General features: G+C 51.3%; 2 protein-coding genes across 2 annotated transcripts; one reads left to right on the forward strand and one right to left on the reverse strand.

Moving 5' to 3' along the window:
• Nucleotides 1–1,388: 1,388 nt before the first annotated feature.
• BPIFB2 (BPI fold containing family B member 2) lies at nucleotides 1,389–14,939 on the reverse strand. Its single transcript, XM_058036571.1, has 18 exons — nucleotides 14,901–14,939; nucleotides 9,258–9,401; nucleotides 7,165–7,237; nucleotides 6,229–6,345; nucleotides 5,919–6,009; nucleotides 5,553–5,657; nucleotides 5,284–5,421; nucleotides 4,815–4,860; nucleotides 4,501–4,561; nucleotides 4,154–4,245; nucleotides 3,853–4,029; nucleotides 3,464–3,505; nucleotides 3,178–3,342; nucleotides 2,569–2,636; nucleotides 2,233–2,278; nucleotides 1,916–1,979; nucleotides 1,738–1,814; nucleotides 1,389–1,457 (listed from the first exon to the last, which is right to left on the reverse strand). The coding sequence occupies exons 1-18, from the start codon at nucleotides 14,937–14,939 to the stop codon at nucleotides 1,389–1,391; spliced, it is 1,614 nt and encodes a 537-aa protein (XP_057892554.1).
• A 4,031-nt stretch (nucleotides 14,940–18,970) lies between these two features.
• On the forward strand, nucleotides 18,971–23,546 carry LOC131090905 (BPI fold-containing family B member 3-like). Its single transcript, XM_058036572.1, has 13 exons — nucleotides 18,971–19,113; nucleotides 19,220–19,342; nucleotides 19,682–19,745; nucleotides 20,178–20,238; nucleotides 20,603–20,682; nucleotides 21,382–21,480; nucleotides 21,606–21,659; nucleotides 21,774–21,908; nucleotides 22,298–22,365; nucleotides 22,658–22,700; nucleotides 23,085–23,148; nucleotides 23,271–23,347; nucleotides 23,502–23,546. The coding sequence occupies exons 1-13, from the start codon at nucleotides 18,971–18,973 to the stop codon at nucleotides 23,544–23,546; spliced, it is 1,056 nt and encodes a 351-aa protein (XP_057892555.1).
• The last annotated feature ends 249 nt before the right edge of the window (nucleotides 23,547–23,795 follow it).

Raw genomic sequence — 23,795 nt, forward strand, 5'->3', positions numbered from 1 at the left:
CAGTGGAGCTTGGAGCCAGAATATTCCCTGCCAAAGAAATGCATCTTTTCACTCCTGTAGCCTATTCCTTTTGGGAAACTGGTTTAACATGTATTAGTCAAAGAATAATGGTTGCAGGAAGCTTTTATTAGGAGCTGTTTCTGCTATGGCCAACCTCAGGCATTAACATCATTAGTCAGGTCCCCACTCTGGGCACATAAACCTTCAGGGTTCTTTACTCCTTGCAGTAAATCAAGCTGGCTTGTTTTGTTTGTTTTTCCTATTTCTGAGGCTTTGAAATAGAAGGTTTTGAAGTGTTTTTCAGCAGCGTCAGAGGCTAGAAATGATGGGTATAGTTGTAGCAGTGAAAGCAGATGCAGATATAATTAATAAAATTTCGTGGTTACGTGAAGCATCTCTGTGGGAGAGCTGAGGTGGGAGCTGCATGATCAGGGGTAAGGATTCTGCTCCTGGGCTGCACGGTCAGGGATGAGGATGCTCCTCCTGGGCTGCATGCTCAGGGACAAGGATTCTCCTCCTGGGCATCAGCACAGCCTCATGTTCTCCTTGTCTGGGGTGGATGCCAACATCACCCAGTGACTGAGTGACTGGGGCAGCTTTTGAAGCTCTGTTACCACCCACCCTCCCCTTTTGGATGCCTGTGTCTGCTGTGGGTGTTTTTTCACCCCTTTATGTTCCTGAGCAACCGGGAGATATGTTTGGTCAGTAGGAAAGAGCATCCCAATGCCAGTGAGCACAGCGCCGGCGCAGCCCAACGCCTGCAGTCACCTCTCATTCAGCATCTCCTCTGTGATGAGCTTCCTCAGAAGCAAAGTGTTGAAAATATAACTGCCTTCAGGTCTAAAATTAGAAACCATTCTGCAGACTGATTTCCTCCCCCTCCTCTTCTTTGTGACCCAGGAAACTCACCAGCTGTAATGTTCCCATAGTAACATGAGACATGGAGGAAAAGCAGATGAAAGATCTCTCCTTGTAGGGACTGTGTTGTTCTGCAGCTGAGAGGCACAAGTCTGTTTTGCATCCTCGTAAATGAGTGGGATTAATTAAATGTAGGGTCTGGACATGATGGGCAAAATTTATCTGTTTATAGGTGCAAATTGTTGAGGGGGGAAAAATGTCAATAGTCACACCAACAAATGCAGAGTTAAAGAGAAATGTTTAATTAAAGCACAGAATGTTGTTACAATCCATTCTCTGTGCAACAAAACTACCAGGAGCAGGGCTGGAAGACAAAGCTGCTAGTGCAACACCATTATTATCCAGAATATAAAACCATGATGTTTTAGTAAGGAAAGACAGAAGATTTTCAACATTTCAAGCAGTGGCAAACCACGGAGCACAGTGTGAGAGTCAATGGAATGATTCTGCTCTACTCCAGACACCGAACTTCACTCCCAGGTTCTTGCCTCTCCAGTCTTTGCCTCCAGCTGGAGGTTGCAGGGGATCAAGACATAATCCTGAGCAAGGAAGGAAGGAAGGAGGACTGAGCATGGTGCCTGTGTGGCTTCATCAGCCCACACAGGGCTTCACCATCACCCCCATGGCCCCAGCCACTGCCTGTGTCCATGGGGCTAAAGAGGGGCTGGGCCTGTTTAAGGCAGTGGAACTTGGTCCTGAATGTTGCCAGGGCTGGACAATCAGGCTCTGATTTATTCTGGAGCTGGGAGGTTAGCATTGCTCCCAGGCTTCCTTTAAATCAAGCACAGCAGGGAGCAGTTTAAATGTCTTATTTGTTACCTTGTGGATGGTGATGTTGACATCGGTGTAAGTGAAACTGGCGATGTGGGGCAGGAAAACCCCTTGTCTCAGGACCTCTGAGAGAAAGAAAGAAAAGGAAGAGTTGCCAGCTGGGTGCTGCCTGGGTCCGTGCTGAGCTTCCCGCATGGCAGCACCCGCAGAGCTCCCATCTCCTCACTGTTTATCTGGGCTGGCACCTCCTCACGGAGTGTGGGCAGGAACAGCTCCTCCAGCAAGGCAGCCTGTGGGGAAAGGCAGGATCAGCTCATGGTGTGGGCTAAAACAGGAGGAGAGGGGCAGAGATCCGTGAGAGGGTCCTGATGCTCACTGCACCTCTTCCCATCCCACAAGGACTCCACTGTCCCTCCCATCAGGTGCAGCAAGCACCCAAAGTCAGTTTTCCCACATTTCCCTGCCCAGGATGGCTGGGGCAGCTGAGGGGCACCAGGCTCTTGGAGGATGGTGCCAGGAGTGGCCACAGCTGGAGGTACCCACCAGTATAGGACCCACATCAGAGGTGGCCAGGCTGAGCTCGATATCCCTGGAAAACAAAGAGCAGCAGAGGAGCTGCTGGTGCTGAGCTGTACCAAGCAGCTTCTCCTGTTTCCCCAATCTCCCCATCTGGGCCTTTGTGGGAATGTGGAAGCTGCAGTTCCCACTTTTCTCTCTAGCCATGTTTCTGGAATTTCACTGTCTCCCTGGGGAAGAAGCCATGTCTGCAATGCCCAAACTCTAAAATCTAAAACCCTCCCCAGCCCAGTCTGGCTCTCCTTTCCCTGCAGTGAGTGGAACGTGTCCCCTGGGGCTCCTGCAGGGCAGATGGGTCATTACTCTACAGCTGCCACAGAGATGATCATCCTGGTGTCAGCGACGCTGATCTGGAGCCTGGCAGTCACGTCCTGTGGGGGAACAGAGGATCAGTGAGGAAACAACCCCACTTTGGCTTTTTGGGGTGTGAGGAGCCCATCCACGCCCTGCCTCCTGCAGTGTGCTCCCTGCATCCTGCACGATGCCACATGGGCAAACCGTGCTGATTTAGAGAAACTGGAGTGATTTTGGGGTCACAGTCACAGCAACTGAATGTGGTGCTGAAGTGAAATTGGGAAATTTGTTCTGAGGTAAAATTTTTCCTGGTAGAATGGAAAAGTGAATTTGTTGCATGTGGCTTCTGAAGTGAATGTCCCCATCCTTGTCCAGGAGGATGTGAAGTGCTGAGTGGGAGCTCAGCATACATTTGTCATGTAACTCTTTAGTAAATGTTCCTAATTTTTTAGTGCTTGGAATGAGGTTCTGGTTTCTGGTGCACTGACAAGAGGAGCACTGTGATGGAACAGGCTGAGCCAGCCCCTGCAGAGGCTGCTCTGGGGCTCAGAGGAAGGGGCAGTGCCTGTGGGCAGCAGGGGCACACTCAGCACATGCTCCCCAGGCCTCCACACCCACCACGTTGACACTCAGGAAGCTCTGGAAGGGAGATGATCCTGCGCCAATCTGGGCAGTGAGGAAGAGCTGCACGATTGCTTTGTCCTCCTCCAGCACCACGTGAGGAGAGCTCCTGGTCACAGCTTGAAGCACCACTGGCAGGTCCTCTTGGAAGAGGGAGCCCATCTGCCGAGGGAGTGGGGATGTTTCTGGGCATGGCAGCATCCCTGTGCCCCAGGGTGGGCAGCTGGGGGACACAGCCCGAGCTGGGCCTGTGCCTCTTGGGGGTACAGGGACAGCAACACACCTGAGTGATCCTCTCAGCCAAGGTGGCCGTGGTCAGAGAGCTCTGAAACACAAAGCACAGCTCGTGATCAGAGCCATGGGGCTGCTCCAGGGCTCTGTGCAGCCCCTCTGATGAGCCCCATCCCACCCCTGGGTACGTGCAGGAACTCTCCTCACACCAGCCATGCCAGGAGCAGCGTGCAGGTTACTCCTCGTGGCAAACTCTCCATGCTCCACTAGACCAGGAATGTTTTTAGGAGCTTGGGGGTGAGGGGCTGGGACTCCTGCAGGTGCTTGGACACACTCGAATTTCTGTGTAGGGTTTGTGGTTCCTCCAAGATGTTCCCAGGGCAGGGCTGTCCCTCCAGGTGTGTATCTCCCACTCCTTCCCTCCTCCCTTGTTCCACTCACCAGGAGACTCACGTTGAGGGCTCCAGACTCTTCCAAGGCAGAGAACAAACTGGTGTAGAAGTGCTCAGAGAAGGCCAGGATGAGGTGGGAAGGGCTGGATCTCGCTGGCTCAGGCATGCTGAAAGGCACAGGGCTGACAGGCAGGGGGATTGCTGCCCCTGCCACTTGGAAAGTTGTCTGCAGCACACAGGCAAAGAGAAAATGAATTTCAAGTGTCTCAGGGCTGTAGCACTCGGTGGAAGCAGGAGTCCTCTTCCAAGGACTGGAGCTGGGCTGTAAGAGCTGGAAAGTGAGGACTTACTTGTAAAGAGATGATGATTCCCTGCTCAGAGTACATGGGGGCAGCCAGCGGCAGGTACTGGACTTGGCAGTTGGGTGTGATGGGGAATGGAGCTGCAAATGGAGCAGAGGGATGCTCAGGAAGAGGAGGGAAGGAGTGTCAGGCTCTGGGAAGTGTCTGGGTTTTTACTCTGGTTTCCACAGTAAAAAAGACTGGGAGAGAGCTGGGCAGAGGAAGCAGATCCCAGGGAGATGATGGCAGCAGAGCCTCTGCTACTGCAGGGTAGGAATTTGTCCCCCCTCATAATCTGCTCCAAAATGCTCCTTGAAACCCTCAGTTCACAATGGGACTGAAAGCCAACTGCCCACCTGCCAGAGACATCAGCCGTTCATTTGGGAAAAGCAGCAACTTGGAGACTTCCAGACAGATCTGTGGAATAAAGAACAAAAAGAAAAGAGGTGATAGATGGACATGGGGCTCTGTTGGCACTGGGTGTCCCCAGAAAGTCTCTGAGGTGGGTGCTGCCATTGGCTGTAGCAGGAGCCAGGGGACAGTGACAGTGTCCAGTGGGCACAGAGCTGTGTGTGGGGGGAATCTGGAAAAGCACCAGGTAGACACAAAGTGCTCTGATTCTTACAGACCTGTACAGTGCTCCCTTATGCCTTTACAAACTCTGTCTTACTTTTTCAACGTTGATCTGCTTGTCCACGTCTGAGCTCGAGGACTTGCTGGGTAAAAACAACAGAACAGAAGTTAGGAGAAAACCAGATCAGCCAAAGGTGGATGAGTATCTTTTATGTGACCCAAAAGGCACCCAGAGACAGAATTACCACTGTTTTCTATCAAGCTACGATTACAATTCAGAATCACAAACTCCTGGAGAATTGCCACTGGACCTACATTAAAAGCATTCCAGCTGCACAGCTCTAAAAGTAGCACTCCCTTGTGACAGACTGAAACTCCTTAAAATGGGGGAAACCACCCAAAAGTAGAGCAAATCTCCTCCCATGAAGGGAAAGTTTTAGTGTTGGCCTTTGTTAGCTTTGAGGGCAGTGAGCAAGTCTCAATCCAATGCCTAGAAACATTTGTGCCTCAGTTTCTTCTTTCACCCATTACCCAAACCCCACAAGGAGGAAAGCTGTGGGGCTGACCTGTCTGTCTCCTCGGCGCTCTGCACCTCCTCCAGGGTGGGTTTGCAGTCAGAGGTCACCAACTCCAGGTTCCCTTCGGGGTTCATGTCCACGTGGAGGTCTGCCAGGATGGACAGCCTCATCTCCTTGGTGCTTGAGCTGGGGAGGAGAGCAGAGGGCTGGAGCTGAGGTGTGCTGCTGGCCACACTCCCCCCAGGCCGCGCTTGCTCCTGCAGGTGCCTTCAGCCAGGAGCTTGGGCTGGTTCCAGCCTGGCAGCCCCAGCACTCACGGGGCAGATGAGATGCCCAGGTCCACCTCGATGCTCAGCCGCATCCCCGTGTCAGGGATCAGGGTCAGGGAAAACTTGTCAACTTTGACAGAGATAATTTGGTTCCTGCTGGAGCAGAAAGGAAGGTGTTGGGAGACCAGCACAGAGCCTGAGAAACCCCAAAAGTTCACGAGATCTGCACTGATAAATCCACACCCTGAGAGCAGTGTGGGTTCTGCTGCTGCTGGGCACCAACAAAGGAGCCAGGACCTCATTTCTAAACCTCCTGGTCTGCAGCAGGATTTTTGTTCTCACTGGCAAAGTGCCTTTTGTCCCAATATTCAAACACCAGTGTGGGTATGGCAGGGGCAAGAGAGGGCAACTCACCTGCTTGGAGAGGTGGGAGATGGGGCTGGGGCTGAGTCCATGAGGTCCCTCCTGAGGACTGACTCTGCATGTGGCTTTGAAACTTCAGCAACTGTGAAACAGGGCAGATGTTTTGTGAGAGCCTCTGGAGCTTGTGCCCTGATGGACAGACTGAAACCCATTTCCATCCCTTACTGACCCCCTGCTGCCAGCAATGGGCAGGGGGTGAGGCAGGTGAGCTTGAGGAGTGACATCAGATTGTGGTGCCAGGGTTTGGTGTGGAAGGTGCCAGTGGCTGCTGCTGGCATGGGAGGGGTGGCTCTGCACTTACGGTATCTCAGCCCAGAGGGGGTGAGGATGCCCCCACAGTCGGGTGACCTGGTGCTGTGAGCTGGCACCAGGAGGCTCAGGAGGACGCTCAGGGTGCGCAGCATCGCCATGCAGGCACCTGGGGAACGAGGAGAGAAAGAAGAGGAGGAGGAGGAGGAGGAGGAAGGGGGCACCCGCAGCAGCATGGTCAGAACAATGTGGCCTGGCCACTGAGACACAGAGCCACAGATCAGCTCCTTGACTGGGGCTGTGGTGTGGAGCTTGTCAGCTCTGGTGCAATAACAGCCCGCAGCTCTCATGTGGTGTCTCCAAAGCACTGACAGAAGGTTCAGCCTTGAAGAGCCTTTGTAATCTTGTGAGCTAGAACAGTGCCTGCAGCAATATCTCACTTACTGAGGAGCACAGAATGGCCACAACTGGTATAAAAATAGCAAATAAACAGAAGCTAAAATTAATAGAGGAAGGAATGGAAGTTATGGAGGAGTTATAGAGTCAAATGAAAAGGTGAAAGTGTTATCTGTGTCTGAAAAACATTTGGGAATCGTTTATAATGTCTGTAATGCTCTTACAATGTTATGAAAACAAGTAATTCAGAAAGTTTAACCTGCAGAAAACATAAATATTTATCTCAGTCTTTGCAGAAAGCATCACTTCTGGTGAATGCTGACCCTTATGGAGACACACAAAAGTAGGAGCAATGCCTGTATCAAGTTATTCAGTTTGCAAAAGCATCTTTACCTCTCCTGGCTGGTCTTCCCATGCTTCTGACTCAGTCCGTGACTTGCTGTGGCCACACTGAGAAATCCTGCTGGTTTTATATATCCTCCCAACCAAAGCTGATGGGGCAGGAATTGGCAAAGAGGGCTGGGAACCAGGACACTGGGGGGACATTTCGTTTTTTGTACCATTTTTATTGTTTCCCCATAGAATTGATTACTTTGCCTGTTGACCTGGCGAGGTGAAGGATTGAACAGCAGGTGCTGGGGCAGCTTGTCTTCACTGTGGTGTGCCTGAGGAGCACAAAGAAAGGCCTCTGGGTGGAGGGTGCCAAGAAATCAAACATTGCTAGAAAGCAAACGTGGGTTTCTTTGCTCTGCAGCCACCCTTTCTTCTGAACACCACAGGGACAGCAGTCCCTCTCTGCTATGGACACGCTGAGAGAGCTTGGGCTGTTCAGCCTGGAGAGGAGAAGGCTCCAGGGAGACCTCTGAGCCCCTTCCAGTGCCCAAAGGGGCTCCAAGAGAGCTGCAGAGGACTTGTGACAGGGCCATGGAATGACAGGACAAGTGGCAATGGCTTTAGACTGACAGAGGGCAGGGTTATGTTCAAGATTAGGAAGAAATTCTTCCCTGTGAGCGTGGTGAGGCCCTGGCACAGCTTGCCCAGAGAAGCTGTGGCTGCCCCATCCCTGGAAGTGTCCAAGGCCAGGCTGGATGGGGCTTGGAAAAGTCTAGAGGAAGGTGTCCCTGCCCATGGCAGGGGATTGGAACTGGATGAGCTTTAGGGTTCCTCCCAACCCAGACTGTTCCAGGATTCCATGAGAGGCTGCTGTGGATTGTATGACCCTCCTGGCTCAGAAGCTCAGACCAGAAGAGGAGATCCTGGCAATTTATTGGGTAAGGATGGGTAAGGATTTACTAAGGGCTGGGTAAGTCTTTTGAAGGTAACAGAAGTGTTTCTATTGGTTCAGGGAGTTTTAGACCAGACAGAAGATCTGAAATGGCCCATGTGCAATAATCCCTTCCTCTCTTAAACCCATTCCCCATCAAAAGCCACTGGCAATATTTATTACAATTGGCTGAGAATACAGTCAGTGGCATCCACTCTCTTTGACAATATCTCCACAAAGAGTGAAACCCTTCATGGGAGGGAATAAAACCCTCTCCTTCCTGTGCTTGATGTCCACCATGTTCTTCTGCCTTCCTTTTGGCCTGGAGGACAGAGCATGGCCCACCTGCAAACACCATTACACACACACACCCTGCATGGCCTCACCAGCTCCCCTTTGTGTTCTGGCTTCCCCGCCATCCCTGCCCATGAGCTCAGCATGACCAGTGTCCCAGAGAGGGTTGAGCTGCCCATTTTGGCACTGGGGTGAGGTGTTCAGGGCTTGTTGAAACACCTGCAGCCTGGGCAGCAACCATTGTCCTTTGTGCCTCAGTGATGTGAGGAGCCAGGCTCTGCTCCCAGGTGCATCTTGACACGTTCAAACACCCCCAGCACGGTGTTGCTTTCCTGCTCAGCATGGCAGGGAAATGCCAAGAAAAGCAGCATTCCAGCCACGCCGTGCATTTCCATCGAAGGCATCCTGGAGCAGTGTCAGGAGGAGATATGAAGATGGAGCAGCCTGCCAAGGGAGAGCAGGATTTACACTTCCACGCCGGTGTAGGCAGCCCATTGAGAGGCAAGAAATGTGCTCAGAAAAGTAAATCCATCGAGGAGGTTGTAACCCTCAGACGAGTCCCCTGCGGCCACGGGAGGCGTTTTGTGGGATCTGACTTTGGCAGGGACGTGGACACAGCCTGGGAAAGCCTCTGAGAATTGAGTGTTTGCTGTGTTTTAGAGCAGCAGTTGGGAATTTGCCCCTGTGGTTCCTTTTCCCAGTGCAGGTGATATCAGCAGCTCTCCCTGAGATTGGGGATTTTCTGGGGAGCGTTATTATCTGTTCCAGCAGTGCAAGGGTTGGGGATAAGCTGCCACCACGCTGCTTAGAGGTGGATTTTCTCCTCCTGAAGAGCTGTTCTGGACCTGATGATGCCTGTGGAGGCTTAATTAGATGTCAACTCACAGCATAATGACTGATCAAGTTACTAGCACAAAAGTGTCTTTCTGGCATGATGTGCTCCTTGTCGGGAGTTATCCATAAATCTTACACTCCTGTTAGATAAGATGTAAATCTCCTTGTCTGGGCTTAGCAGCAGGCCACCAAGCACAGCTCTGGGAGGGAGGTAATGACGGATTAAACCTCATGACAAGTTTTATACAGAAATGAAGAGAGGAAATAAATTACTTTGTGCTGCATTACCTCACCAGGCTGAGCTCCCAGAGCTGGGTCCGGTTGGGTGGGGTACCCAGGAGGGATGGGGAGGACACGGTGGTGGCCAAAGGGACAGCAGCAGGCTGGAGGAGGGTTCTGTGCAGCCTGTTTGCAGCCTGGTGGGATGTGTGGGTGTCCTGTGGGGGAATTAGGGCAGGGTTGGGGCTGAGGGGCCCATTCTGTGGGCAGGTGCAAGTTCTCATCTTCACTCTAACCCTGCCTGAAATCAGTAAGAATATTATTGAGGGTACCACAATTTTCACTGGGTTATCCCCCAGCTGAGCCCCCCAGTGTTTGCACAACCCCACAAACCTCTGGGTTGCTCCTCCAAGAGTCACAATTACATGTGTGTCTGAAGGAGCAGAATTTGCCACTGCCCATCTTAGGTTTCTTCTCACTCCCACTTCTTTCTGTACCATGTAATTAAACAGATGAGGTTTTTCCTTTGGACTCAGTGCACAAGTCTCTGTTGGCTGGGAGCTTTCATTTGGGATCCAAGAGTGAGAGCTTACCCAGACTTCCAGATTTATCAGTGAAATTATTTATATTGGCAGATGTTGCAAACCCTCAGGGACCAGCTCACACAACAGTATCCCCTTTCATTCTTTTGGTTCTCCTCCTTCTCAGTCAGCTTTTGTAGACTGGCTGTTCCTTACCTCTCTGCAGAGGATCAGCAGGGGTCCTGGGTGTGCTGGGATGGGATTTGTTAATGGAGATGTTTTTTATGGTACACTGCAACCCCTCACCCTCCAGCACAGGCTCTCCCCTGGGGGGTTTGCGCTGAACTCCTCATATCCTGCAAATCCTCCAGCAGTCCCAGCTGCTCTAAATGGGAGTGATGTTCTGCAGAAAATGGCAGAGGAAGCTGTGAAATAAAAGCCCAAGACCGAGGCCGGGAAAGGCATCAGGGGTGAGTGATGAGCCGCAGCTCCAGCCCGGAACAGGGACAGGCAGGGAAAAGGGGGAGGCTGGGAAGTGTCAGCCGGGAGGCAGCCACCAATCACTCCCTGCTAACGAGTGGGATATTAAAGCTGGTGATTTTCTGCATGGCTGTGTCTACAAACACACTAAGAAATGTAACTTAAAGGCAACAAAGCGCCTCAGCTCCTGCCTCAGCACCGACCGGGGCAGGTGTGGCAGCTCTGCAGTGTCCCAGCTTTTGATGTCCCAATACAGCCCCCCAAATTTCTGCGGGATCAGAGCCAGTCCTCCACCCCCCAGATCCATGCTGGATGGGGGCATGGAGACGTTTTGAATGCCAAAACAATTTTTTCCTGATTTTTTTTCCAAATTAGACAGTGTGATTTTTCACTGGGAAGAAACATGTTTCTAAATTTAAAAGTAGATTTAAATGGAAAGTTTGAACAAGATGGGAGAGAAAATGGTAATGAGAATATCAGCAAGAGGTGACTTTGCTGTAAGCAAAAATCCTGGGCATCAGGCTCTGACTGTTCACCAGCTCTTTTCCTCTGTCTTTCCTTCAGGCTGAAGGTGAAAAGTTTCTGTTTCTGGTGATCTTTCTGGTGCTCCCTCCTGGCTCAGGGCTCTTCATGACTTAGTCCAAATGGGAATCACTGGGAAAAGGTCAATGGGAGCCAGTGCCCATGGGAAGCATGGCTGGGGGATCTGGGGGCTCACTCATCCCTGGGGTTTATCCTGTGCTCACCAAACCTTGCTCTGAGCAGTTTTACAGCAGGAACATGGAAATCACAAACCTGATGGTTGGAGGGTGGCTGGGGCAGGACACCATGGGCACCCTGAGGTTCAGCCCCAGGAGCTCCCACATCCCCTTTGTCAGTGTTAGAACAATTCTCCCAGCAGGAAAATCTCAAAGGACACATTGCTGGTTTGCCAGGATTGGCAACTCCTCAGGGGCAGGTCACAGCACTGTTGGAGGTTTCAGTCTTCAGGTTTGGATTTCTGCAGCACACAAACAATTTTTGCAGTTCTTTTTTCCCACTAAACAAAGATTTTTATGGACAAATTCAGACCAGCTCTAGTGTGCTATTCCATGCAATGTGCTTATTTGTCTGCTTTGTACTCCCCGACTGTCAGAGCTTCTTTTAGGGATGCAAACCTTCAGCTTCGTTTAAAACCAGAAGATGGCATTATTGAGAAAAGGTTTGCAAAGAGAGAAAACACATTTTATTAGACACGAGGCAAATTTTGCCCTAATCCGTACCAGATCAATTTCTTTAGCCAGTGACTTTCCCACCTTTGATCTTCAATAAATAATTATTGCAGGGTGCATGAGGGCTCTGAGGGTGATGATTCTCCCTGCCCAGCATGCAGCCCAAGCTGTGAGCCAGGTCCTTCACAGCACCCTTCAGAAAGTGCTGCCAGTTCTGCTAAGTCCCATCCTCCTCCCATCCCTGTTTCCCAGAGCTCATCTCCTCCTCCCTCTCCTCCTTCTCCTTCTCCTCCTCCACCTCCTCCTTCTTCTCCGTGCACTGTAACACATTTCACAGTTTTGCCACACAAAGGAGCTTTCAGACTGGTGAAAAGCAGCTTTTCCAGCCATCCCTGGGTTTATGCAGCAATTGCGGTGGTGCTGCTGGAATCCCCCTTGTCCCAGCCTGGCAGGCAGGGATGTGATGCTCAGACAGAGCTGCCCTTGGGGTTGAGCCCCTCATTCCCAAAGTCTTGTCAAAGGGCAGACTTGCAGCCCCCAACACATCACAAAGTCAGCCCATTTTAGTCAGATACCTGTGGAGATCTGGCCCTCCTCTTTGCTCAGTGTAAGGCAGGTTTAATCCAGAATAACCCAGTTCAGCCAGGGACAGAGGAAACTGAGGCAAGCCCTGGTTTGTGAAACCAACAGTGGAGGCTCCTGATGTTTGTGGTCTGGCAGCCTCAAAGCTCTGCTCCCACTGGACTTTTATCCTGAAAATGAAAATGTTATTTCAAGGAATAATATTTCAAGGAATAAGAAATGATAAATCAGCCTCCTAAACTGTTTCCCCCCCAGGCATAAATGCTCAGAAGGGATGCCTGCTCCCAATGTGCATTCTTGGAGAGTTTTGGCCACCAGTAACTCTCCTGGATATGGCACCTGTGGGATGAGACCCTGGCACGTTCCTCCAGTGCCCAGCACTGCTGGGACAGTCACTTGTCACCCTTCCATTGCAGAGGACCTGGAGGAGGGAGTGCTGGGCAGTGCCTCCAGCCAGGCTCTGTCTGCCCAGTCCTTCAGAGGCAGGAGGGACCTGCCTGCATGCACAGAGCCACAGCAAAGGATGCAGACAGCTTCTCTGAGGCCTCCTGGAGCATTGTTCTGTCCTCAGAATCAAACCCCCCCTTGCTATCACAGTTCTTTGCCTTTCTGAAATCTCCAAAAATCAACACATCTCCCTTAACCACACCCAAACCCAACTGAAATGGCAGCAAAATTCTCCACCTTGCAGCATCCATTTATCTACTTAACTCATGGGGGAAGTATGCCAAAAGCAGAGACTAAACTAAAATACACAAACCCAAGAATTCCCACCCTGTTGTTTTTCCCTTTGGGTACTCCCAAATCCTTTGGTGGGCAGGGAAATGCTGGAGATGCTGGCAGTGCCCACCATGGCCAAGGTGTCTCTGGCAGTGTCTCCTGCTCATTTCAGGGGTGCTGTGTGCAGGGATCCTGTCTGACCTGCTGGACAGCACCTACAACATCAGCGGGGACAAGGCAGGGACACTGCCATGGTGGCTTTGCCATACCCTGGGCCACCCCTGGACTTGGTGTCATTAGTCCATCACACACAAATACAGAATCAACTGTTAAATCCCACCCAGGTGCTTTTTTTGGTGGATTTTTTAAAATCCACAGAACATGTTGGTACTAGACATGCCTGCCACTGAGACCCAAGGGATGGGGACTCTGTGGCTGCTGTCCCCAATCCCCACTGTGACCAGGACTCATGGGAGCAGCAGGGTGCTGGTATTCCTGGGGTGTCTCTTCCTTTCTTTGGCTTTCCAAGAATTTGATTCCACACACTGAAATAAAAAGGCCTCATGACCCCGTAGTGAGACTGTCCTGCTAAGCACTGTCAGATCCAGCTGGGCATGGCTGGGCAGAGGCTGTGCTCTGAAAGAACTGAATCAAGAATAAATTTATTTATTTATTTATTTATTTATTTATTTATTTTATTTATCCCTAAATAAATCACATTTGCACCACCCACACTCCCACAAGATGGGTGCAAGACAGTGACCCCCCTGCTCCCAGGGGGCACATGTGTGAGGGATGGGGAGTGTGCCCAGGGATTCGGGACCCCAGAAGGAGTTAGGTTTGGGCTGGTGCTGGTATTTATCAGCTGCTTCCCTGATATCGATCCCGAGTGTGTAACTCACTGACTCCTGGATAATTTCTTGTCATTAGCAAGTCAATAAACAGCTTTGATCCTGATTTCATCGAGCTGACATGATTTGAACATCTCTTCCTGGTGACAGGAAGCTGGCACTGAATCGAGGATATCTTTGGAAAGATTTTTGTGGGGTTTGTTCAGGAAATTACTCCCAGGAAAACCTGCTGGAGATGCAGGCTCCAAAAACCCTGTCTGTTCTCCACAGGGATTTGTTCTGCATCATGTGTAAGGAATCATTCTCCTTGGGAGTCCTCAACAGTGAGAAAGGAGCTGTAAAACCAGCTCCCCACAAAAACTGGGGTTTGTGATGCCTCTCTTCATGTCACTGCGAGCATGGGCCAGATCTCCCTTTTTGTTCTTGTGTTAGCTAACAAACAAATTGAACAGTTTGAGTCTCAAGCCTTTGAGCAGAGCAAAAAAATGAATCCAAATATCTGTCTACAGCTTTCCTGGAGAATTCAAGGCTGGGCATCTCAGAGAGCACCTAGTTAATTTTTCATGAGGCAGCTCTGCTGCTGAGGCACACTGTCATGTCCCTGGTGCTGGTGCCCTGGGGTGGATGTGCAGCCTTGTCCAGAGCTGTTCCCTGGAGCCCTACACAGACCCAGAAGCCCTGATCCCTCAGCAGCAGGGATGTATCAGTCTCTCAGTGGTCCCAGAGGGATGGCAGGGCAAACCTTGGTTTCCTCAGGCAGACAGGCCATGTCTGAATGATGCCATCAATGAGAAAGTAGAGCAGATCCACCTCATTTTCCAACCATAGCTAGGACATTTCCCCCAGCCTGCTCTGACTGGAGCCTGCTGATCAAGGTCTCAGACCCTTCTTGGGGGTACGTGCCCCTTGCTGTTTGCCTGACAGCTTCATTTCAGGTGATCCAAGCACAGAACTGAGGCAAGCATGTCTGTTCACACCAGTCCTATTCTTCTCCCTCTGACCAAATCCGTTCTGGTTTCTGTCCTCACTCAGTAATTTGGCTCTGTGCTCTTGGGGCTTTGAAAGTCACTTTAGCGAGACCCGGACATCACCATGTCAATCTCTTTATGGGAATCTGCTTCAGTTTTTCCAAAATATCCAATGGTCAGAGACCTCTGCATTCAGCAGCCACTGGGGAGAGGCCAAGTTACTGTCATGCCTGAGAGGTCACTGGGCAGGAGCTGTTCCCAGAGCTGCCACCCTGCCCCTTCCCTGTGCACTGACCAGTGTCGGGGCTGTCTTCATGGTAATTCAGGTTTTGGACAGTGGCTCCTGGACCATGAAGCGATTCAGGATAAATGATAACTTAATACCATCCTGTTAACACCCTCGTCCATCTTATCAAAGGTCATGATCTCACCATGACAGCTGGGCTTTGTGCTACTGAGGTCCTGGCTGATCAGGTTGCAAGGAGAGTGACAACTCCTTCAGTGCTTTGATTATCTTTGCCACCCCTTCCTTGGCCTTTAACTGAGGTATTTTTTCAAAGCTGGAAATAATGTGTGTCCAAAGCTGGCTAATCTGCTGGAAATATTTATTTCCAAGTTTACAGAAAGTATTAACACTGAGCAAGCAATTTTTCTGGATTATTTTTCAGCTGAGCTGGGGACCAGCCATTGCCATCCACTCCTGTTGTCAGTGCGGACATCAGGGAGTGAAGAGTTCAGCCCAGTCCCCTCAGCTGGTGCATTCTCCCTTCATCACAGACAGCTTTTGCTGGGCTTGTCAGGATGTGCCCCATTTGGTCTGGGGCCCATGGAGGGAGGTTTCTTTTCCCTGCCCCAAAGAGCTGCTGCAGTGTCTCTGTTCTCCTGGGCAGCAATCAGGGCAGGGGCCTGCAGAGAGCTGCAGGGAGGAGGCAGAAGAGGCTGGGCAGCTGCAGCACATCTGGTGCATGGGGTGGTGTGCCCACAATGGGATCAACGATCCTTCCAGATCTTCAGAAGGATCCCAAACCAACAAGTTCTGCCCTGGCAGCTTCCAGGTCAATGGCATCAGACTCTCAACAGAATCTTCCTGTTAAAGCACATCCCACCTCCAGCCCTCCGGAGCACTCTGAGCAGAGGTGATGGACTTGGAAGCAATTCCATGCCAGTTAGATAAGGACAGCATTTCCCAGTTAGGTGGTGTCTCTCCAAAGAGTCTGTCAGCCCAGGCTGTCTGTTAGGCTGTGATATTGATCAGGCTGTAGGCAAGTTGGATGGGAATGCTGGGCATGTCCTGGTGGCCTGGACAGGGAATATCCAGCTCTATTAATATCTCCACAGTCTGTCTTTACACTGGAAAATGTGCTGCCTGGTCCTTCATTTATCATAACACATGGCACATCCCCACACAGGGGCTTACTGCTCAGCACTGCAGCCCTGAGAACTGCAGGAGTATGAGCAGCCAGGGGTGGCCAGTGTTTTGACAAGGTTTTCAGTCAGAACATCAATTTTATTTAGAAGGAAAAAAGAAAGAAAGGTATTTTATCAGGGCATGACATCTCAGCCATGTCCTCATCCAGGCAGGATGAAAGGATGATGAACCACACCAGGCACCCAGGGCTGGCTGGATCTGCACCTACAGGTTGCTCAATGATTTACCTAACTCCTAATATCTCCAAGGAAATATTTGCAGTGGAAGTCACCAGAAACAAGACCTTGTTTGTTTTGCTCCCCACCAATTATTTTGGATGTCCCAAATGACATCACCTGCATTTTTTCTGCTGTGAAGCTCTATATATGAAGATCCTGGGTCCCCTTGATCTTCAGCAGACAGGGACATTGGCTGGAGAGAGAGCTTGGTCAGGTAAGAGCAAACTTATTCCTCAAAAAGTGTGCTCCTTGCTTCTGCCTCTGCAAACCCTCAGTGTTCCTTTGGGAGTGTTGGCCTTTTAACAAAAATTGTTATTCTTGCCTGCTGCTTGCCTGAATCCTGCTCTCAGAAGTAAATGGTGCCTTTCAGTGCAATTTTCTCCAGAAGAGATGTGCGTGTTCATTGGATTTGCAGCCCTTGCAGAAGAAAGGGTATTTCAGGGTTTTCATAAACAATTATCACTTCAATTATCTTTGGTATAACTCGATTATCTGCCATAGATTTCTAGCTAAGGTGAATTAGACCTCTCACACTTGTTTTGATCCCTTTTTGATGAGTTATTTACATTTAAATAGATTTGGAGCAATGAAGTTCATTTTGATTCTTTAAAAAAGAAAAATAAGCTACTTCAAGTTGTAGGTACCACAGAAGTATTTCAATGACATTGAAATATTAAAGTTTACTTTCTCTTTCTTACAATTCTATCAGGTGTTTCCATGCAGAAGGAAGCCTCAGAATCTGATATTTGTGCAGAAATCATGACATTCTCTCTGGAAGTTCTCTCCTTGCTCGATACATTCCGTGTATTTATACTCTGTAGATGTTGTTGTTTTTCTTCTAGAGACAATCATGTTGTCAGAAATGTCTTGTTTTCCCCTTCTGTGGCACGCAGGATGTGTTTCTTGGAGAAATCCCCATCCAGGATGGATGAGTCCCAGATCGCACAGCTCAGTCATGCATTGCTCCCCAGCACTGGGGGGGTCACAGCAGGAGCATCCCAACCACCCTTTGCTCTCCCCTTGGCTGCTCTGGCCATCGGTCTTTGGAGTAACTGGTGCTGACACTCTGGTTCCGTCCGCAGGAAAGAGCCACCAGGAGTGTCACTGTCCATCATCACCATGTGATGAGGAGGCAGGACAGGTGCCAGCAGCCTCCTCCCCGGTTTTGTCTTCCCTGACAGGAGTTCCTTCTTTCTCCCTCCCTCCTTTCTCCTCCCTCCCTTCTCTTTCCTCCCTCCATGGGCTGGTGCTCCCTCTCCCAGCACTGCACTCATGGCAATCACTTCCCACAGCTACCAGGACCGAAGATGTCGGTGCTGTGGACTGTTGTCCTGCTCAACAGCCTGCTGATCCCTTCACAAGGATTTATAATCCCATTATCAGTTGCCAGACCAGATACGAATGGTAAGTGTATGTAAGAGACAGGATTTATCCTTCTTTTGAGGCCAGTTCTGCTCTTTTTGTCTCTTAATCATACTCAGAAAATCAGAAGCTGGTGCAGATCTGCCCAGCAGCTGTGGCAATGCAAGTAATTTACATTTATAAAGCAGTTTGGAGATGGCACTTCAGTTACTTTACAGAGGCTGGTGCCTCTTTTGTATGAAGAGGGAGAGGGGAGGGAAGAGACAGGCTGGCACACCTTGTGTAGCTCACAGTGACCTCTGATTCTGTTCTTCAGGTTTTAAAGGTTCACCAGCCAAAGATGTTCCCCAGAGAGCTTCAAGTGGTCTCCTTGGTGGCAATCTGCTTGGTGGTCTCCTTGGGCAAAAAGGACTTGTTGGAGGTCTCCTTGGTGAAAACGGTCCTGTAGGTGGTCTCCTTGGAGAAAGAGGACTTGTTGGAGGTCTCCTTGGTGAAAATGGTCCTGTAGGCAGTCTCCTTGGGCAAAAAGGACTTGTTGGAGGTCTTCTTGGTGAAAATGGTCCTGTAGGTGGTCTCCTTGGAGAAAGAGGACTTGTTGGAGGTCTTCTTGGTGAAAACGGTCCTGTAGGCAGTCTCCTTGGGCAAAAAGGACTTGTTGGAGGTCTCCTTGGTGAAAACGGTCCTGTAGGCAGTCTCCTTGGAGAAAAAGGACTTGTTGGAGGTCTCCTTGGTGAAAATGGTCCTGTAGGTGGTCTCCTTGGAGAAAGAGGACTTGTTGGAGGTCTCCTTGGTGAAAACGGTCCTGTAGGCAGTCTCCTTGGAGAAAGAGGACTTGTTGGAGGTCTCCTTGGTGAAAATGGTCCTGTAGGTGGTCTCCTTGGTGGAAATGGTCTCCTTGGTGGAGATGGTCTTCTCAGTGGTCTCCTTGGCCAAGATGGTGTAGTTAGTGGTCTCCTTGACCAAGATGGCATCCTGGGTGGTCTCCTTGGCAAAGGTGGTGTTGTTGATGGTCTCCTTGGCAAAGATGGCCTTGTTGATACTCTCCTTGACACTGTCCTTGACCTTCTCATTGGCAAGAACGGTCTCCTCGGCAGGAACGGTCTCGTTGGCAGCCTCCTTGGCAAAAATGGTGAAGAACTCATTGGGTGAGTGCAAGTGGGAGATGGTGACCCTGAGCAGCCTGGTGTGTCTGAGGCATGCTGGGGAAAGGAGGACCTGTTCTGGAGCCTGCACACACAGGGCTCCCTCCCTCCCTCCCTCCTCTCCTGGGGTGGGTTCATAAACGGGGGTTCATCTCTTGGGAGTGAACTCTGCCTGGCATCTCAGGGTGCTTTGTATGTCCCAAAAGCTGCTCCTGACTGGTGGGGATGCCTGATGACCCAGGGGGAAGAGGACCCCAAAAGCACAGCTGCAGTGCTGGGGGCTGAGGGGACAGGGCTGTGCAAATGTGCTGTTCACTGCCTTTTTCCTTGTTGCAACCATCCAGACTGAGAATTGTGAACAACACCCTCCCCAAAATCAGTCTGCGCTCCCTGCCGGGCTTTGGGCACCAGGTGGACTTCAAGACGCAGCTGCTGGTAGAGAGCAGGTAGGGCATGTCCATCAGGGGATGGCTTGGGGCAGGGGGCACCATCTCTTTGGAGAGAAGATGGTCAGCAGTGTCCTGAGCTGCCTGCTGTGCTTCCCCTGGGCAGCGTGCCGGGCCAGCCGCTGTGCCAGCAGGTGGAGGTGGATGCGACCATCCTGGTCCGGGACACTTGGACGCCTCACCAGAACGCTCTGAACTGCGAGACTGTTGACATAACCACCCATGTGAGGTAGGAATAAGGTGTGAGGGAACATCTGTGTGAGCAGGTGGCCCATGGCCAGCCTGTGGCTCTTGTGGCAGTGGGACACCCTGGTGCTGTAGGTCATTGATGGCAGCAGCTTTCTGCTTGGTGCCTTGAAGGTGATCTAGCTGTCGGGCTCAGAGGGGAACTGTTGACCTTTTTCTAAAATTTTGGCTAAGAAAAGAACATTTCTGGGTGTCGGGAACCTAGCGCTGGGCACTGAGTATGGACAATGCAAGCAAGGCCTCACATTTCTCCTGTGTGAGGTCTCCTTACTTTCCAGCACTAATCTTTGTCTCCTGCTATTTCCTATTTTCCTGTTACCAGACCCAGAGTGCCAGTTCTGGAAGAGCCTTTGAAACGCCTGCTCAGCAATACCCTGAATGATCTGGTTAGTCTGCAGAGCCACCTTCATGCACAGAGCCGGGTGGGCAGGCAGCATTTTGGGCAGGGCAGGCAGGAGGCCAGGCTGCCCCATGGATGTGGATATTTGCACAGCTGTGAGCTCAGCTGAGAGGTCAGCCTCTCCTCCTGCTGAAAGGCAGCACCAGCACCAGTGCCAGGCTCTTCTGGCAAACAGATTTCTGAGCAAGGCACTGGTTTAGCAGCCACTAACTCAGGTGAGACCCACGCTGGCTAAGAGGGGCGCTCACCCACAGGATGCTGAGTCCTGTGTGATGGAATGTGCCCCCCAGCACTGCCTGCAGCAGCCCTGCCCACATGTGCAGCCCAGCCGAGCCCCCTGTCACTGTCTGTGTTGGTGCCATGTCACCCACTGGTGCAGCGGGTCCCAGGACCCCCTCACTCCCCTCTGCTTCCCCAGGGCTGCAACATCATCAACGCCAAGCTCAAGGTGTTGAGCTCCCTGCTGGGCTCCAGGAACCGTAAGTTGACACCTCCTGTTTTCCTCCTCCCTGTCACATCCTGCCCTTAGCATTGCTTGGTTTTTTACATTTGGTAAATACAAATATTTTTGTAATTTTCTAAAGCCACATCTCCCAGCTCAACCCCAACATTCGGTTTCCCCGCCCCAGCAGTGGTATCCAGCTCTTCCAGCAGAAACTCACTACCGGAATTATTGCTTTTAGAAACAATACTGTTGCTGCAAAGTATTGTTTTCTAGTGGCTTTTCTAGCTGGGAATGCTGTGAGTGGGAGCTGCTGATGGTTCCAGTATCTCCTGGGACCATGGGATTTGGCAGAATCCCTTGCCATTGCAGCTGAAGAGCTTTCTTCCCTGTGTTCACAGAGGTGCTCCCCCTCGGGGCCCTGGGGGACTTGCCCTCCTTCTCCATCCTCAGTGGGGATGCCATCCAGGTGGATCTGAATGTAAGTGCCACTGTGTTCCCTGCTCCCAAAACCTTTGACTTTGATTCATTGGAACATGGTGGATGTTTATCAAAGGCTACTCACATTTCAGCTGCCTTCAGGCTCTGTTCACAGGAAGGTTCTGATAAGTCTGCTCCAGCCACATCCCTGCTATTGCCACTGCTGGGTCTTGTCTTTATTTTTTGCCTGCTAATCCTTGATGGTTGCATGATCAAGAGTGGCTTGATGCTACTTAATTAAGCATAATTGTAGCACTCTCATAGTTTTTAATCAGAAAAGTTTAATTTCATACAGGAGCAGCAGTCACTGCTTGCAGGCATGTTCTGTTTATAAGTGGTTTGTCAAAGTTTGGTAATTGACAGGGACCAGAATCATGCATAAAATATCAGCAATGTGTGTTTCCAATCAGGATATGTGGCAGTGTTTCAGTGGGGAAGGTGCAGCAGATGCAGCCCTTGCCTGTGCCAGAGCAGCCTGGAGCAGCCCTGTCTCATTTAATGCAGACAAACCTCATGGGAGGCTCTCCCCGAGGTGCCCAGTGCAGCCTCTGAGCCCCACCAACGCCCCTCCCTGCTCTGTGCCCTGCAGCTCCTGTCTGAGAATGGCAGGGATGGTGTGACGTCCCCCACGCAGGAGCTGCCCCTCAGTGCCAGCCTGCAGCTGGCCACCGGCCGCCGGCCCCGGCTCAGCCTCTCCCAGGACACCCTCAGCGCCCTGCTGGAGCAGGGCCAGGGCCAGGGCGCCCTCAACCTCAGCATCACCAGCTTGGCGGGCAGCAATTCCCCTCTGCAAGGCCAGGTCAGTGTCCTGCTTGCCCTTGGGTGCCCACCTTTGCCTGCTGTGTTTGTGGGGTCCAGCTGAGCCTGGTGTGGGCTTTGCCCAGCCCCTCCCGGGCAGCAATGACACCAGTGCTGTTCCCACAGGTGACCCAGAGCAGCTCGCTGACCGTGTCTGCCCTTTTCCCCTTCATCCCCCAGGTAAGTCACCTTCTCCATTGCATTGGCTCCAGCCCCTCACTCACCCCACCCCTGCCCTGACCTCCTCTGTCCCTGCAGCTCAGCCGGGCCCTCCCTGGCTCCCTGCCCCTGGAGCTGCGTGTCCGAGTGAGGGATGAGCCAGTGGTGGCTGTGAGGGATGGAAGGGCCACTGTCACCCTCAGAGCCACTATTGACGTCTCCAGCCCTGCCCTGCAGACCCCCCAGGGGCTCCTGTTCTCCGTCGATGTGGTGAGTGAGCTCCTGGGGGATGAGAGGCCTGGAACAGGGCCATGGCTGAGGCTGGAGCACTGCTGGCATCCCCATGGCTTGCCCTGCCCTTGGCCCTGCAGCGTTTGTGCTTTTGTATTTACTGCATCATCAAAGCGGTGATGCCCAGCCCTTTAAACAAGCTCATAACCAAGCACAAAGTGTAAGTGAAATGTTTCAGGAATAACACAAAATAAAGACAGGAAGGCAGGCCCTGGGGAGAGAGATACATGATGCCATCTGTCACGAAAATGTGGCTCCTCGGCACAGACAAGTGTTTTTTCTCAGAATGGGTAATTTACAAATACACTTTTCAGTCTTGGGAGCTGTGCAGGGGAATAACCTCATTTCTTTCATTGTTCCATTTCCAGGACATCGTTCTGAACATCACCCCATCAGTCTCTGATGGCAAACTGCAAACCTCCCTAGCTCTTGACAGGTAGAGCCCAGCTCTGCGGGTGGGGGGCTCTGTCTGGGGACAAATGGGGCTGGTGGGGGACAGTGACGTAGACATGGTAAAGATGTCAAGGGCTTCTGGAGCCTTCCTGCCTCCTCCCAGCCCCAACCTCCGACCAACTGCGTGGTTGACATGATGAGAGAATTGTAAAAAAGTTGCTCTAATTTTAAAATCCTGCATCTTTATGAGGGTGAGAAAACTTCCAGACCAAGAAAGGGCCTGGGGGAGGCTGCACCAACACACCCCAACTGTTCCTTGTTTTTATCTTTTGTAGCATCAACCTGACACGGTTCCCCCAAAGCCTTGATGCTGCCAGTGTAAGTGCATGCACTGGGTGGAGGTGCTGCAGTGAGTGATGCAATGGCCAGAGGCTCTGTGTGGGAGAGGAAATCCACAAGCTCATTCTTCACTTTTCATCCTTCTACTTCTCTTGGCAGAGGGCAATTTCCCTCTGCTCTGCAGATCCCCTGTGCTCTACAGCAGTGACACTTGGGTGTATCTCCTCACTTGGGGGTGCTGGGAATCGGGGAGGAATAATTAAAAAGAAATTAGCCAAAGAGCATACCCACCCTCAGTCCTGGGAGTGTTTCAGGGAAGGAGGATTCCTAGTTCTTGTATTCGATAGCAAACTGAGCAGAACTCAACTGATCACCCTGGCATGGCCCAATAACCATTGCTCTGACACATCCTCTTCCCTGCAGGCCTCCTCGCTGGCAGAATGGCTCAAGAAGGTCCTCACAGCTGTATATGTGCCTTCTGTTCAAGGTATGGGGGTCAGGGTCCCCTCTCATCTCAGATCCAGCTGGATTTGAGGCTCTCCCCCTCCCTTTGATGCCTTCATTCTGGGTTTCATCCCTGTGATGAGATTCCTACACCTGTTTTTGCAGATGCCCTCCGTGTGTCGGTCCCACTGCCCAACGTCCTCAACACCAACCTCAGGAATGCTGAAGTTGCCATCACTGATGTAAGGATTGAGTTTTCCCACTGTGCTGTGTCCTGGGAGTGGGAATGTGTCCACCCAGGGCTGGGACATGCAGATCTCCCACAGCCTCACACCACCCTGGCCAACCTCATTTCCCATGGGCTGCTCTCAGTTTCCCTCTGCTGGTTTTCCACAGGAAAACTTCACCTGGGACACCAGCAAAAAGCTGGTGAAAGTCTGAATGAGAAAACTGAGTTGTTTTTGTTCTACTTCTTCCAGGAGGATGAGTTTTCTGGCCAGAGCACTCTGGGAAGATCCTGCTCGGGGGGAACCTCGTTGCTGCTCCCTTTCTGAGGCAGCACATGCACCCCAAGTCCTGCTCTGCTCCACTGTCTCCCTCTTCCTTTCTCTCCAGTGCTGCTCTGTGCTGTGGCTGTGGCCTGAGCAGGACAGGCAGCAGCCTCTGGCTTGGCTGGTGGATGTTTGGGGG

This window comes from Melospiza georgiana, chromosome 17 (assembly GCF_028018845.1).
Source record: "Melospiza georgiana isolate bMelGeo1 chromosome 17, bMelGeo1.pri, whole genome shotgun sequence".
Taxonomy (NCBI): domain Eukaryota; kingdom Metazoa; phylum Chordata; class Aves; order Passeriformes; family Passerellidae; genus Melospiza; species Melospiza georgiana.

Excerpts from the sequence above, each read along its gene's own strand:
- BPIFB2 (XM_058036571.1), bottom strand. The coding sequence starts at position 14,939 with ATGACCTTTGATAAGATGGACGAGGGTGTTAACAGGATG. Across the intron at positions 4,562-4,814 it reads AGCAGATCAACGTTGAAAAA|ATCTGTCTGGAAGTCTCCAA; the intron begins GTAAGACAGAGT and ends TTTATTCCACAG. Across the intron at positions 2,637-3,177 it reads GCTTCCTGAGTGTCAACGTG|GACGTGACTGCCAGGCTCCA; the intron begins GTGGGTGTGGAG and ends GTTCCCCCACAG.
- LOC131090905 (XM_058036572.1), top strand. The coding sequence starts at position 18,971 with ATGTGCTGTTCACTGCCTTTTTCCTTGTTGCAACCATCCAGACTGAGA. Across the intron at positions 20,239-20,602 it reads CCTGCTGGGCTCCAGGAACC|AGGTGCTCCCCCTCGGGGCC; the intron begins GTAAGTTGACAC and ends CTGTGTTCACAG. Across the intron at positions 23,348-23,501 it reads CTGAAGTTGCCATCACTGAT|GAAAACTTCACCTGGGACAC; the intron begins GTAAGGATTGAG and ends GGTTTTCCACAG.